General features: G+C 44.8%; 1 protein-coding gene across 1 annotated transcript; it reads left to right on the top strand.

The window, feature by feature from the left end:
- Positions 1-1,123: 1,123 nt before the first annotated feature.
- Positions 1,124-10,967, top strand: urm1 (ubiquitin related modifier 1; the record flags this gene model as incomplete). The annotated part of the gene is made up of 5 exons (XM_080528012.1): positions 1,124-1,158; positions 3,568-3,638; positions 8,859-8,940; positions 10,041-10,089; positions 10,304-10,967. The coding sequence occupies 5 exons, from the start codon at positions 1,124-1,126 to the stop codon at positions 10,370-10,372; spliced, it is 306 nt and encodes a 101-aa protein (XP_080384138.1). The 3' UTR covers positions 10,373-10,967.
- Positions 10,968-15,443: the final 4,476 nt, after the last annotated feature.

Here is a 15,443-nt window from a genome sequence, read left to right on the forward strand (position 1 = left end):
CACACACACACACACACACACACACATACATACATACATACATGCACGCTCACATGCAAGCACACACAGACACACACACACACACACACACAGACACACGCATACACACACACACACACAGACACACACACACACACACACACACACACCCCACACACCCCACACACACACACACACACACACACACACACACACACACACACACACTAAGGCCATTTCTGTTGATGAAACAAAAGTCTAGTCTTGCCGAACATGAGTTCCACCCATTGCTAATCACCTAGGGCTGACAGCAGTGGGCCACCGTCCACTAAGAGCATTCTGCCGCTGTAGAATTATAGCCCTGTCAGAACTCCTCTAGTCCTGACTGTGGACCTTTCCCCTGGACATTAGTTTGTGGTGTGCAGTCTTTTCCCTCGCTTTCTGACTCCCCTCTGCCTCCTCACCCATCCTCACCCCCTCCCTCCCTCCCTCCCCAGCCCCTTCCCCTTCTCCCTCCTCATTACCACATGAATGGTGGACAGGGCCACTGAAGCCTCGGACACCAACAGAAGGCAGGAGATTTGCAATTCAATCTCCCCCCAAATCGGGACAGGGCTGTCACCAATATGACAGAGGACAGGGGGGAGGGGGGCTGCACATATACCAACACCACGCAGCACACACACACACCACACACACCATTCACACCACCTCTCAACTTCTTCAGCCACCCATATTATTGCTCTCATGTTCATATAGCCCATAGATCTAGATAATTTTCTGTTTGTTGTGTATGATTAATGTATTTATGAATTCAGTACAGTCATTCTTACATTAGCAGGCCTGTCTATGCAAATAGGTATGAGGAATAGGCTACTCTGCCTGTGTTTTACTCTTTTTAAAAAAAATGGATAATAAGAAAAATAATAATAATAAGTAATAATAAGAAAAAGAAAAGATTTTCAGTCATATATTTTAGAATGATGTCTTAAGTCCCTTTGAGTCACAATTTAGAATGTTTTGCAATAAACGGGACAGATGGAGGGCTCACTTCAGGATGCTTGGATGAAATGAAAAGACATGTTTCCTCCACGCGGCCACTTCCGACGCTGTGGCGCAGTTACTTCCGGTCTCCGGCAACAATATGGCGGCCCCCTTAGCGCTGCACCTGGAATTTGGGTTGGTATACATTTTAGTTTGTATCAGTGTGACAGTTTGCTCGTTTAAAAATTTCCGAGCACATATATGACCGTAATTCGTCTGTTTTCACGCGAAGCATTAGTTTGGAATGGTTAGAAATGAAGTTGAGTGTTTTCTTTTTACTAACGTAGTCGTAGTATGTATGCTAAACTGTAGTGCTTAGCCTAGCCTCTGTGGTGCAGCTATCTGTCAGGAAAACAAGGATGGGATATTTAATTTATTTATTTGTTTTTGTCCCTAGCTGTGTGCTTCTTGCGATCTTGCATCTAGAGAGTATTTTGCAGAGGGGGTGTAACGTCATTTGCCACAGGGAGGCATTTTAGGGAAAGTCACCTGACAGACTTCATGTCACATCCTCCTGGTGCTCTCTGATGTATTCACTATTCAGTGTAGTCAAGCAGAAATGCATTGAAGACAGACATTTGCATTGGAGGAGAAACACGGTGACACTTTCCCCACCTTTTTAGGTCATAGCTTTTATTATCACAGCTTTCAGTTCTGCCATAGTAGGCTATTAAAGAGACGTTTATTGTGTCAAACTTGCTGTATTCTTATGGTGATGTCGTGATCTGATTGAAAAGTATAACTACTAGGCTACAGACTCTCTCTCTGTAGGTTAGTCTTTCAGCTGGCTAAGTAGCCTGCTTACCCTGGAGATAGCTGTTCCCTAGCTTACCCTGGAGATAGCTGTTCCCTAGTTTGGGAAACATTGCAACAACAACAAAAAGCAAACAGAACAGCAGTTTTAGTTTATGTATTTCTGAATGAATGAATGGTCTTTATTGTCATTAATACAGTACAGGTACCATACAACGAAATTTTAGGAGGGGGGCTCCCCTGGTGCTTGAAAAAAGACTAAAAACAAGAGAGCCAAGGGTAAAATAAAAAAGAGAAAAGAGCTGGTTGACATAAATAAAGGCTGTATGTACACTATCTACTATACTATACAATAAAACACTGTGCTGCACACTTGCCATGCCAGGGCTCTGTCATAGTGTCTCTGTCGTAGTGTAAGCATGAATGCAATAGAAGATGAGAGGAGCTGGTGTTGGACTCAGAGACAACTCGTTGACCCCAGTGAGTGGTCCAGTAGGAGGACGTTCTGTGCTCAGATAGAGTCTGGGCCCCAGGCCAACCCTGGAGGATCTGAATGACAACTCTGCATTCTGCAGGCGATGTGAGCTTTCATTATGGGTCCTGCACCTGCAGCAGAAGCCTAGCACATAGGCGCACACACACACACACACACACACACACACTCTCCCGTCTCTCCCCTATCTCTTTTCTATAACTTTGCTTTATCTCCCCCCAACATCGCTCCATCTCTGCATCTCTTGAATGAGAGAGAGACTCATGTTTGTTCTAGGGACTGCCAGGCTAGATAATGCTGGTCTGTCAACTATTTGGATGGGCATCTGTGTACTGTCATCTGCTGCCCTGTGGAATCCTCTCTGGATGCTACGATTAGTCTGGTTAGCCACGGTTAGCCTGTGTTAGCCATGATTAGCCTGGATTAGCCGTGGGGTTGGGCAGAGGCAGAGCGACACTGTCTTGACTGAGCCCTAGCCTCATCCACCAGCAGAAGCCTGGCCCCGGCATGGCAAGTGTGCCACAGCAATGGAGGCCAGTGGAGGGAGAAATCGGAGGAAGGGATAATTGTAGGTAATGCATGAGGAATGGTATCAAACATATGTCTGTCCTCTGATGTCTACCTTTGATAGCCTCCGCTATGCCACAAGTAAATATGTGCCATTTAGCTGACGCTTTTATCGAGAGTGACTTACATTGCAGTGAGTGCATACATTTCAGTATATATGGTCCCAGCCAGTTGGTACTATAAGTTTGACAGTATAGTTGGTACTATAGGCGGGGATTCAAAGTTTGTCATTGCAGAGTACAACGAAATGTATTTAGCCTATACTCTAGAGGGGGCATCTAGGCAAGGGGTCAGAGCCATTGAAGGCAACCTTGGAGCAATTAGGGGTTCAGTGCCTTGCTCAGGGACACTTTGACATGTGGCCAGCTGGGGATTCGAGCCGCTGAGAGCTGCCGAATTTGCGATCATTAGATGGCGGCTCTACCGGCTGTGCCACAGCTGCCCATACTATATTCTTAGTGATTAGGGTGTATGGATATTGCCTAATCTTTTTAGTCATATTTAAATCCTTGATTCTTAAATCCTTTGTTTTAGACAAAGTGATAATATAATTCATATGGTATAGGCTTTATGTAATTCATATGATGTAGGGTCTATGTAATAGTGATAACTGTAATAGTGATTACACTGCCTAATGTTAGAGACACTTAATCTAAAGTGGGATCAAGATGACCTGTTACAATTAGCCTGTGTTCTGTTTTCACCACTATAAAATGTCATTTTCTTCCTAGTGGAGGGGCGGAGCTATTGTTCGATGGGGTGAAGGACCATCATGTGACTCTGCCCAGCCAATCAGAGCCCTGTGAGTACAACCTGTCCCTCAACAATGTCATAGTTTCACGAATGGCAAATTCAGACCTATTTAAACAGAGCTAGGCCTATATCAGAATCTTGAAAACGTAACAACATATTACTAGCTAAATGTACAGAATGTAAATATATAGTTAAAATCCACACATGCAACTCTGTTTAAAACTGACCATTTAGTGATATTAAGTTCAAAACGACAGACCACACAGTGCAACATGCCTTTTAAAAGGCAATTGAGTTAGGCATGATGGGAAATGTAGTATGCTTCCTCCTTTCCTATATATTATAATATATGCCATTTAGCTGACGCTTTTACCCAGCTTTTACCCAACGAATGGAGCCACAGAGGATCTGATTGGCTGATTGACTCTACTCCCCCATTCATAAATCCTACAAAAAACTCTCTTTCTTTCTTTTCCACGTTCCACGTCCCTAAGCCAAACAGAGCTAAGTGTCCCGTGCGTAGATGACTTGATTAGTGGAGTATATCTCCTGGCTCTCTTCTAGGGCAGAGGGAGGTTGGAGCTCTCTGGCCGCTTCCCAGCGGGGGTCATTTCCCAGAGACAAAACCCAGCACAAATCATACCAAACCACCTCTCTCTCTCCTGCATCCATCTCTCTCTCTCTTCTGTTGTCCCTCTGCCCTGCTCCCTCCATTCTCCCCCTCCCGCCATCACTCTCTCTCTGACCTCACTCAGACCTCGTTCACATGCCCCGCCCCCCCCCCTCCGGACAGCTGTTGAACTGGGGAAACCATGTCTGTCTGTCTGTCTGTCTGTCTAACTGCCTGCCTGTCTGTCTGTATGTCTACTGTCTGCCTGTCTGTATGCCTGCCTGTCTGTCTGCATCTCTGTCTGTCTACTGTCTGTATGTCTGTCTGCCTGCCTGTCTGCCTGTCTGTCTGCATTTACCCTCCCTTTGGCCAATTCTGCTGCTAGCTCCCCTCAAACCCCCCCCCACACCCATTCCCTCACCGACCCACCCCGTTGCAAATTGGGTATAAAAAAGCAGTGCTCGCCCCCCCCCCTCTTCTCTCTCCAGTCTTTCCTCAATAACAATAGCTGAGGAACCCAACCCCCCCCCTCTCCTCCCCCAGCACCACCAACATCTGTGGGCCCCGGCCGGCCCATTCTTCCCCTAACTGCTCCATTATTGGTCCTCTTTCACTTGTAAATGCAGCCAGTGATACTGTTGATGGGTCTTTCACCCACCACGCGGAGTCAGAGGGAAGGTAGGGGTGGGTGTGTGTTTGTGTGTGTTTGGGGGGGGGTTTAGGGACCATTGTGACAAATGTCCCCAAGTCCTTTTTGTGTGTGAAATAATTTTGGGCGGTTGGCGGGACAAGTGCCTTTCTCTTTCTCTTCCTCTCTCTCTCCCTTTCTCCCTCTCTCCCTCCATTCCTGTGTTCTCCTGGTGGAGGTGAGGAAGTGGTGAGCTGGGAGGAGGAGGAGGAGGAGGCCTCTTTAAAGTGCTACCTCATCCTTGTTGTCTGAGGCGTTGTGACTGCAGAGGAACTGCAGCAGTCTTCTCCAGGTCGTCAGGTCGTCCATTACTCTCTCTCTACCATTACTCTCTCTCTACCATTACTCCCTCTTTACCATTACTCCCTCTCTTCCATTATTCCCCATCTTCCATTACTCCCCCTCTTCCAACTCCTGGTGTTTCTACTTGACCTGAAACGTCTAAAAAAACACATTCGTTATTCCGGTTTTTTTGTTTGTTGGTCAACTCTCTTATAGATTATGGTTGGGTGTATGCACCTATATTTATGGATTGACTTCTTGTGTCCCATCTCGTTAGAAGGTCCATTTTTATTGGGGCACTATCTCTTTGTTTACGTGTGACTGTGTTTGTCAATATGTGTGTGTGTGTGTGTGTGTGTTAATGAGTGTGTGTAGAGTGCCTTGGGAGGGAACTGTGAGTGAGTGATATGGGTTATTTTAGCCTCAATAAACAAAGGGTTGGTCTCTGTGGCAGTGGGGTCTCCACGACAACCTGAGCACTAAAGCTGACCAGAGTAGGGAATGTGAGCCGGGGATGACCTTGGTGCTCCACTGGATGTGTGTGTGTGTCTGTGTGTGTCTGTGTGTGTCTGTGTGTGTGTGTGTGTGTGTGTGTGTGTGTGTGTGTGTGTGTGTGTGAGAGAGAGAGAGAGAGAGTGCGCGTCCCATTTTGTGTGTGTGTGGCAGGGATTGTAGGATTTGACCTGCCTTTCCCATCTCAAGGCTAGGGGTTACATGGGGGGTTCAGATATAATCCGTTCTGAATCCTCAGAATTTCTCTTTAACCCCAGTGAGTGATTGATGACCTCGGCTGAGCCCCCACTGCCAGAGACCCCCGCCCCCCCCTCAACCCACTAATGCAGAGACCCCCGAACCCCCGCCCTCCCCCCTCAACCCACCAATGCAAGCATCAGAAACTGTTCTTCACATCTACAGCAAGATAGATGACTCCATCTCCCTCCCACCCACCGATAATGCCCATAACGCTTATAATAACGCTATGGAAAAGCGAGGGACAAAAAAGATAAAAGAAAGAGGGAATGCTTTTGAGCCCGCCGTTGTTCAGACGCCCCTCTCCTCTCCCTCCCACACAGTAGTGCTGCTATCCCAGCATGCACCTGGAGCCCGTGACGCACATTTCTCTCTTCCTTCTCCATCGTTGTCGTCGTCATCGTCCTCTCCTCCGCCCGCCCCACCCGCACTGCGCCGCTCTCTCTCTCTCTCTCTCTCTTTCTCTCTCTTTCTCTATCTCTCTCTGCCCCTCCATCCAGCCTCTCCAGCTAGATGGCACACACACACAAACAGGACAATAAAGGAAAACACAAAGAGTCACAAGAGAACCTCTGGCGACTCTGCCCCTTCGCCCGACCTCTGCGCCCAACTGAACTGTGGGAAATGGACATTAGGACGGGGTGGAGGAGGGGAGAGAGCGTAGCTATACTTCAGTGCTTTTGAGAGAGAAAGAGCGAGGGGGGGGGGGGGGGGCGGGGGAGTTAAAGAGAGAGAGTCAGAGTCACCCACCACAAAGGAGAAATTATGAGAGTGGAGTGATTGCTTCTGTTTTTAGCTCTGCTGGAGGTGCAAGTCAATATTCATTGCCTTTTTTGCGCGGCACTGAGGCGAGCATCACTCTTGTTTATAGGTGGTGGAGCCAGGGCTTCTGGGCAGGAGGGAAGCTAGGCCGATCAGCTATCCAATTAACCTGAGACTGCCTCCCACCGCTCCCAAGCACCGTAAAAGACCCAACCAACACACACATCTGGGCCGGGAGACCCCACCAAAGCGGTCCCATTGCTTCTCGACCAGGCCTCAGCCTCTCCACTCCAAGTCCACTTAACGTTGGTCCATCAGGGTCGTCGACATCTGACAAGTCACCCGGTCGGTCCCGTGTTGAACGATCGTGGCTTCACCAGGGCATCTCTCTGGACCCCCTTGTTCCCCCTAAAGGCCGTCCCTGTGGTGTTTGGACTTTGGACCTCCTTGTGACTTGTTCTGTTGAAGGGTTGTGGATTTGGACAGCGCGTCAGTGGACAGTGACACGGCCATACTGAAAGGAATCAAGTCGATTGATAACACCCATGTAATACCCTCTATATAATACCCATGTAATACCCTCTATATAACACCCATGTAATACCTTCTGTATAACAGTGTTAACACCCATGTAATACCCTCTATATAACACCCATGGAATACCCTCTATATAACACCCATGTAATACCTTCTGTATAACAGTGTTAACACCCATGTAATACCCTCTATATAACACCCACGGAATACCCTCTATATAACACCCATGTAATACCCTCTATATAACACACATGTTGTAGCTCTGCCCCAGTCACAACATAGCATTAACATGTGGTCACATACATATACATTTTTGCCATAATGGACTTCAGTGGCTTATGCTATCGTGCCGAACAGTCCCTGTTCCACTAATGCAATAACAGCATCTCCAACTGCTCGAGCCTGTCACTACAACGGTGACATGCAGAAGAACAACCATGTCCTCCTGGGCAGGCTGGATCCACAACATGTTTGAATACAGGAAGTCACAGAACGAATGTACACTCCGCGAAGAAATGGTCAGATACAGTACTTCGTCAGTTTCACAATGTCTAGCTCACATCCTTACGTTCCTACATTTCTTCTCCTCTCTTTCTCCCTCCCTCTCTCCTCCGTACCACAGAGGAGTAAACTGGTTGGATCCGGTGTGGGAGGCTGATGATGCTGTGTTAGGGATGGGGGGGGGGGTGTGTGTGTGTGTGTGTGTGTGTGAGAGAGATATATTGCTAACTGCAGTCCCAGTTCTGTTCTCGTATGCCATCGCGAGGTATCCTGCTCCTGTACATGAGTACACAGACATGATCTTATTAGGGGAACACACACTTCTCACAAGAAAACACACACGTCTCACAAGAGAAAACACACACACACACACGTCTCACAAGAAAATACCTACATACACGCATGTCTATTCACATACACCTTAAATTACCGTCATGAAATGTGACATTTGGAGTTACACTGGATGGGGAAGGGATATCTCTGCCTTTAGTGTGTGTTTACCAGTCATAGCCTGACATTTCGTCAAGCCATTGTTTAAACAAGGCTGCTCTGCCAACAACACCTTATTGTTCAAGAGGTCAAACTCCTAGAACATGAGAACTAAAAGTGTTGCATTTTTTAAATGCATTTAGATTAAGAAAACAATATTAAGATTTGCAGGTTCAGTCATCATCGATCCATCCCCGACAAGTTTACAATGACAATGCTCCTCGTGGATGTTTCCTATTTTATGCCAAATACCAACCATACACCCAAAATACTTTGTAAGGTGATGGAGAGAAATGGGTAACAAACCGGAAAAATGACCTCTGCACACTTGTATCAGACGCAAACGTCAGCGATTTGATGGTGCCAAACGTTCGCTCGAACACCTTCACCCGAGTGGATGTTTTGCTATTTTAAAACCGTCGTTTTCAGTTCCTCGTCTACGGACATATGGTAAAGCAGCGTCTTCCAGAGGTGACCCAGAGAGCGCTCGCGCCTCCCAGACATCGGCCCATCCCCCCCCTCGGCATCCCTAATGTCCTCTCCCCGTCCCCGCTGGGGCCTCTGTCGCGTCACATCGACCGGGGGGCTGGAACCACGAGCCTTGAACCCTGACCTCTAACCCCGCTCCTGTCTCTGTGGTGCGCTTGCAGGGGACATGAAACGACTGCTGGTGTGGATCACAGGGAGCCTGCTGAAGGAGCGGCCAGAGCTCTTTGTCCAGGGAGACACGGTGTGAGTACAGCAGCACGGCCTGGGTTCGGGTGGGTCGGGGGGGGGTTGAACGCCGGACGGTCCAGCTCCTCGTCCCATCCTTGGTTAAGAGCTGGCTTACTGCTATGGCTGACTTTTATGGGTCCTTTTATAGAAGGCTATTTATAGGGGTACCTAGCCAATGAAGAGGGGGTGGGGGAAGAACAGAGCTTAGGCTACCTATAGACTGTAGATTATGTCCACTAGTGTGTGTGTGTGTGTGTGTGTGTGTGTGTGTGTGTGTGTGTGTGTGTGTGTGTGCGTGCGTGCGCGTGTGTGTGTGTGTTTGCGCGTGTGTGTGTGTGTGTGCGCGCATGTTCGCTTCCTCTTAATCATTACAGATAATCAGACATCAGATTCTAAAGCGGCTTCCTTTTGTCCCTGCAAATTAGGTTTTAACTAATTATATCATGGGAAGTGGTGCCTGATCTAGTTAGGTTGTTTTGGAGAGTAGAGGTCTTACGTCAGGGGCTGGTTCAGTGGCATGGATAGGTGCCGTCTGTTTGAGACGGAGCTAGCCTATCGCCGCCTGGCCCTGACTCTGTGACATCACATCTCTCTGTGGCAATGGCGGCTTCAGACTGCAGGAGACAAACACAATCTGCAGCTGAGGCTACGGCTCGGCCTCCCCGCTACCTATAGCCCCCCCCCACCGCTACCCACTATCTGTTAACGCTGACCACAGCTCCGAGACACCATCTCACACACACACACACACACACACGTCATTCTTCTCCTCCGGCCCCTCATTAGGATGTAGAAAACATAGAATGCTTGCATGCGCAACGTTTTCGTGTTTTGTGTGATTATCATGAAATTAGAATGTCTTGCTTGTTTTGGTTCTGTATTATTACAATTTCAGTTTTTGGTATGCTATAGTATGCTCTGTACTATAGGCATGATACATAATGCTATATATGTGTGTGTGTGTGTGTGTGTGTGTGTGTGTGTGTGTGTGTGTGTGTGTGTGTGTGTGTGTGTGTGGGTGTGTGGGTGTGTGGGTGTGTGGGTGTGTGGGTGAGGTGTGTAATTGTGTTTAATAATTGACCCTTTTTCTCCCGTTCTTTATTTATTTTTTATAGGAGGCCTGGAATTCTGGTGCTCATCAATGATGCTGACTGGGAACTGATGGTGAGTGTTATTTTTTAGTTATTATTATTATTAATTTATTTTTAAATAAAGGTGTGTATTTCACTGTAAATTGAAGTCCACACACACACCTATTTGACACAGTTTTGGATTAAATCTCAGATTCTGCTTGTGTGCATCGAATGCCTACTTTCATTCAATATTTTGTACACATGCATGCATGTGTGTTTGTGAACGAGTCTCCCTCTCTCTGAAGGGTGAACTTGAATACCAGTTGGAGAACCAGGACAACGTGGTGTTCATTTCCACTCTACATGGAGGGTAACTTGGACTGCTGTTAGATGCCCAGGCACATTATTCCTCCTCAGGTCCTCCTCATCCTCTCTCTCCTCTTATTGTTCTACACAAGAACACTGCTACGGCCCCCCGAACCCTTCGACCTCTCAACCAACCCCACGACAGGATACTGGGGCGCTTTGATTTACGCTCTCTCCCTGAGACTTCCTGCTCTCCAGAGTGGTGTCTGAATGGAGACTGAGGAGATGTTTACACAATCAGAGGGAAGACGTGAACTCTATGTAAACATGGTGGTGTCAGGGCCCAAGTCACTCTGCTGCATTTCAGTCACTGTTTGGAAGGGACAGTGGACTACAGCTGAGGAAACTGTCCCCTTCCAAGAGTCTGGAATGACTCATGTTGCCTTGAACTATATATATATAACTATATATATACATTTCTTCTTTTTATTTTTTTATAGCTTTTTTTCCATCAACAAATTACCATTTAATTTGTACATTTTATGGTTTTGAGATGGAATTATACAATTAGACTTATTCTGGCAAGACAATATTTCCTTATTCATTATATAGAAATTGTTACTGTAAACATGTGTTGATATGAATTAATACATTAAAAAGAAATGTACACACGATTTTTGAACAGTTTTGTTTCAACAAAATACTTTGATTGCAAAATAAACTTCCGATTGCATGGGTCAAAATGTGCACGATGACATTTAAGCATTTGTAGCCTAATAGTTTACCTTAATGGTATTAATTATTATCCATGTCCCTTCCCTGTTGACATACATGTAATGGTTTAACCAGCAGACTCTTATAGACCTACGCTATTTAAGATTGTTATGTCATCTTTAAAAATGTAACTCTGATGGATGCAAACGCAGTATCGGATGTGAATTTCGGCTGATTCCAGCAGTGTTTGGGGTCAGTTTCTCCTCCAAGCTTTCCTGTCAGAATATTCATAAGAGGAACCTACAAGACCGCGGCGGGGGGTCGCCGTCCGCCCCGGGCGCTGCCCTCCTCTGAGCGCCTCGCGATCAAAAAGCTTTTCTCGGTTGTGGAGGCGATTTGCAACGGGAAACCGTCTTATAATACTAACCATAATACAGATGCAAATGAGCTGGTAAAACGGAGAGATGCGGTGCCAGACAGTGTTTGAGCTGTAAGTTACAGTGTACCGTGTGTGTGGCGTGAACGAGGGGTGGGGGGGCTGGGGGGGACGGAGAAAGGAACCCCCATCTCCCCCCGCGGCGTGACCTGTCGTGAGGCCGTGAGTCGGTTACGTCCACCAAACGTGTGGATAATTATCAAAGACAATTCTAACTGTGACTCAAACGCAGCCAAAGAAAGTGCTTGCTTTAGCAGAGCGTTTTACTGCGTGTATTTGTGATGTGATTTGTTGGATTGCGGTGCCTAACAAATGTTAATTGCGTATTTTAATCTATAGGCCTAATCCTTTGTAAATAATGCCATGATGACATGCTTAAATTCTGAAAGAAATTCACAATTGAATTGAACACTTCTTCAGCAATAGCCAGTTGAAAACCTACAGTTAAATGTGTTTTGTTAATTCTGCAGGATCTATTAAGACAAATAGATTATTCCAATTAGGCATATATAATATTCTACTAAAACGCCTTCATCGAGGCCTTTCTCCTTTTCTGCTTTTAGTAATAGTCTATGTGATCAGCGGTTGGCTTGTTTTAATATTTCCAATAATGTATTATTAGACTAGACCTTTCTATTGATATATGAGCCATCTGGAAACATACTTTTTTTCTTCAAAATGTATTATTTAGCCTTGCTAAAATAGAGGAACATAACGCCTTTATTAGCCCTGGAAAGACACCGTTTGTGATGCAAATAAATAAAATAAAATAGACGGTGCGATTTGTTGATTGTACAAACGATTAGGCTGATATGTTCCGTGAAACATACAGTAATTTGTTGACAGACAAATAATTCCCTCCAACCATACAGATATTTCGCGACCTGAGCTCCATCCTTTGGTCCGTTAGAGGGGGGTGATTATGTGGGCCCACCATGTAGGAGTTTCTACCATTGACCGTATACTGTACGTCAGGTATAGGCTAGTGGAAATATCTGTAGGATTTTTTTTTTTAACCTGTCTCAAAATTGGCTCAATACATAGGTTTCCATCACACTAATCATGTTGGCATAATCTGATAATAATTATTTGATAACAATTATTTGGGAAGGGGGGGGGTATTATTATTGTATATGTGTAACATTTGTTATTATAATTATTATTGGTTTTGTTTAGTTGTTTTAATGAAGCATATGCCTAATACATACCCTGTTCGTCATAACAGACAAGTTTACTAAGTATATTTGACATAAAGTGATGTGGTAAACAAGTCAACGACTCGCTTGAGTCTTTTTGATCATTCGCTTGAGGTTGTGTCCCCAAAAAAATAAATGTACACACACACACACATATCACAAAAAACGCAATGTGTGTGTGAGACAGATGTATGCAATATCAGTAACTATCTGCTAAAAATAATTATAGAAGTAAAATCATGTCTAGCAGACATCAAGGGCCAAATTATGGATTCATGCAAATATTCTATACAATATAACATATTTATTTCCCTCCAATTACATTCAGCCTATAGCCCTTTTATAATAGGCTACTACTACCACTACTACTACTACTAGTCATAATAGTGAAAATAAAATGATTAAAATCGTGTTGGGGAAAAAGAACCAGAAATTCTTTGTCCACTAAAATAGGCCAAGAACTTGCTCACGTGATTCAGGTGTTATGTCACTAAATTCAGGCCAAGTGTTTTGCTTTCCAACGTCTTAAAGAAAGATACTATCCTTCCTCTCCTGGCTCTACTGGCATTATCAGCCATATCATTATGATTGCCAATCAAACATATTGATAATACAGAATTTACTGTAATAAATGATGCAACAATATTTGTCTAACAATCGTCATGGACATTCTTGAAATGTGATATGCTCATGTCTATCTTGCTATCGATACTCCATTTTGATAAAGGCTATGTGTATGATCAGAACACATGTGTAGGTTCATCAACCACCATGTGAATAGGTACGCTACACAGTCAAATCAAGCATGTGAGAGGTATGCCCCGAGACAGTATTTGACCGATTTAAGTATTAATAAGTCCTATACAAGCCTATCCAATTGAAAATCGAAACTGCGAGAAAGTTTTCTTAATTCACACCAAACAGATGGGCATGGCTCACTCGTATTGGTGAGTTTTCCTATCAAGACACAATTCACAGGCCTTAGGCCGCAAAATCATTTAGGAGCAAGGCTCTGGAACCATGTTTTAATAATTGTTTTACTCATTTGATGGTTCTCTTGTTTATAGGCTAGACTGTCATTTGACCCTGTCTGTCTTCATCTGAACAGGCTAATTTGAACGATGCCTGCACGTATCACTCTGCAGGCCTGAGTGCAGGTCAAGTAAATGTATTGTACAATTTGCCCAACACACTCGATATATCAATGCTTTCAATCGATATTTGCCATTTAGGACAAACCGATTTAATTAGATCTTCGACAAAGTGTAAATACCAATTGGTGACTTGCCTACAAAACATACACCAAGAAACATACAGAACATGAGGCAGATTGGTTTTCCCCCACTTTATTGGCCCACCACGTCGAGTCTCTGTTCTCGTCGAAACAAGCACATTAAATCTGTTTAAATAGTGAATGTCTTACCTGGGACATTTTAAAAGAAAAAATATCTATTCAGTTTTTTTTACTATATATATATTTATTTCATTTGGGTTGACAGCCAACGATGAACGCGAGTCTCCAGCAACAGATGTCCATGCACAATTCTTGGGGTTATGTTTGATATTTCACAAGAATTGCGTTTGGACAATCAGCCGCTAAGACTCTAAAATGGCCTTCTCTGAAGAAGAAAAGGAGAAAGAAATCGAGCCATTCGTTTCATCACAAATGCAGATACTGTTCTAGGGAATGCACCTGCATCTATTTCAACATGCTGAGGGCTATCGGCTCCACTTTGGATGATTTTTAAACAGCATTTCATTGTCTATGAGTGGATACCGAGAGAGATTCAGAGAGAACAAGTTGCCCTAATGCATTTTTACTATCCCGTTGCTACGTTGTCCAGTAACATTAACTTCTCTGAAATAGTTTGTCTGGTTTACTCTCCATTTTAACTGCCGTGCGTGCCACGTTAGGCCTAATTACTGAGTCGTCACACATTATTCCCCAAGATCGGTTTACAAACATTGTATAGCCTTTGCGTAATAATGAGCACGTTTCTCATTGTGTTAAATCGGGTTATACTTATACACATCTTGCATGAAATGCCGCCCAAAAGTTTAAGGCACTAATTCATTCATTTCCAACGTCTTCAAATTCCCATACGAAAGACTACACGTCTATATGCTGTGGTAGCCTGTGGTTGGGCCTACAGTCTTCCAGTCGATCACAATTCAAAACAAGCCTGAAACATGCGCTTAACAGGTTGTTTGATGTACATTATGTTCTCAAAAATCTACTTCTAGAACGATTAACAGAGAGAGGTTTAACGCAAAACCACTCTTCAACAGTGCGTATAGCCCAACATTGCTGGTTGACATGTTATGTATTCTTAATGAATCATACACGAGGCCATGTAAAGTAGTTTTCAAAAATGTAACCAGACTCAAAGTCCGAGCTGGATTCGAGAAAACATTTGGCCATCTCTGCTATGCACCTGTAACGACCACATTCATGGAGTTCCCACATCCCGGCATCATCACGGTCATCTCGAAAACACAACGGCTGCAAACTGATTCCATCATCAAATGCAAAATGTTCTCTTTCCAAATGTTTGTTTTGCAAAAAAATAAAAATAGAACGCTGATTCTGGAAATGTTTCTTCCCCCCCGCGGTGATAAAGAGAAGAGATGAAACCGAGAGAAAACCGTTATGTTCTGCGCTGTTCTCCCCTCCGTTCCCACGCCGTGTGCCGTTATCCTCACTCACATGCTCCCGGCAAGATGGACAGGAGAGAGGAGAGATGCTGAGAGAGAGAGCAGGTCGCAGAGCCTGGGCTTGACTTGACGGGACGC

The sequence above is a fragment of the Nansenia antarctica genome (genome assembly GCF_963989245.1).
Source record: "Nansenia antarctica genome assembly, chromosome: 4".
NCBI lineage: Eukaryota > Metazoa > Chordata > Actinopteri > Argentiniformes > Microstomatidae > Nansenia > Nansenia antarctica.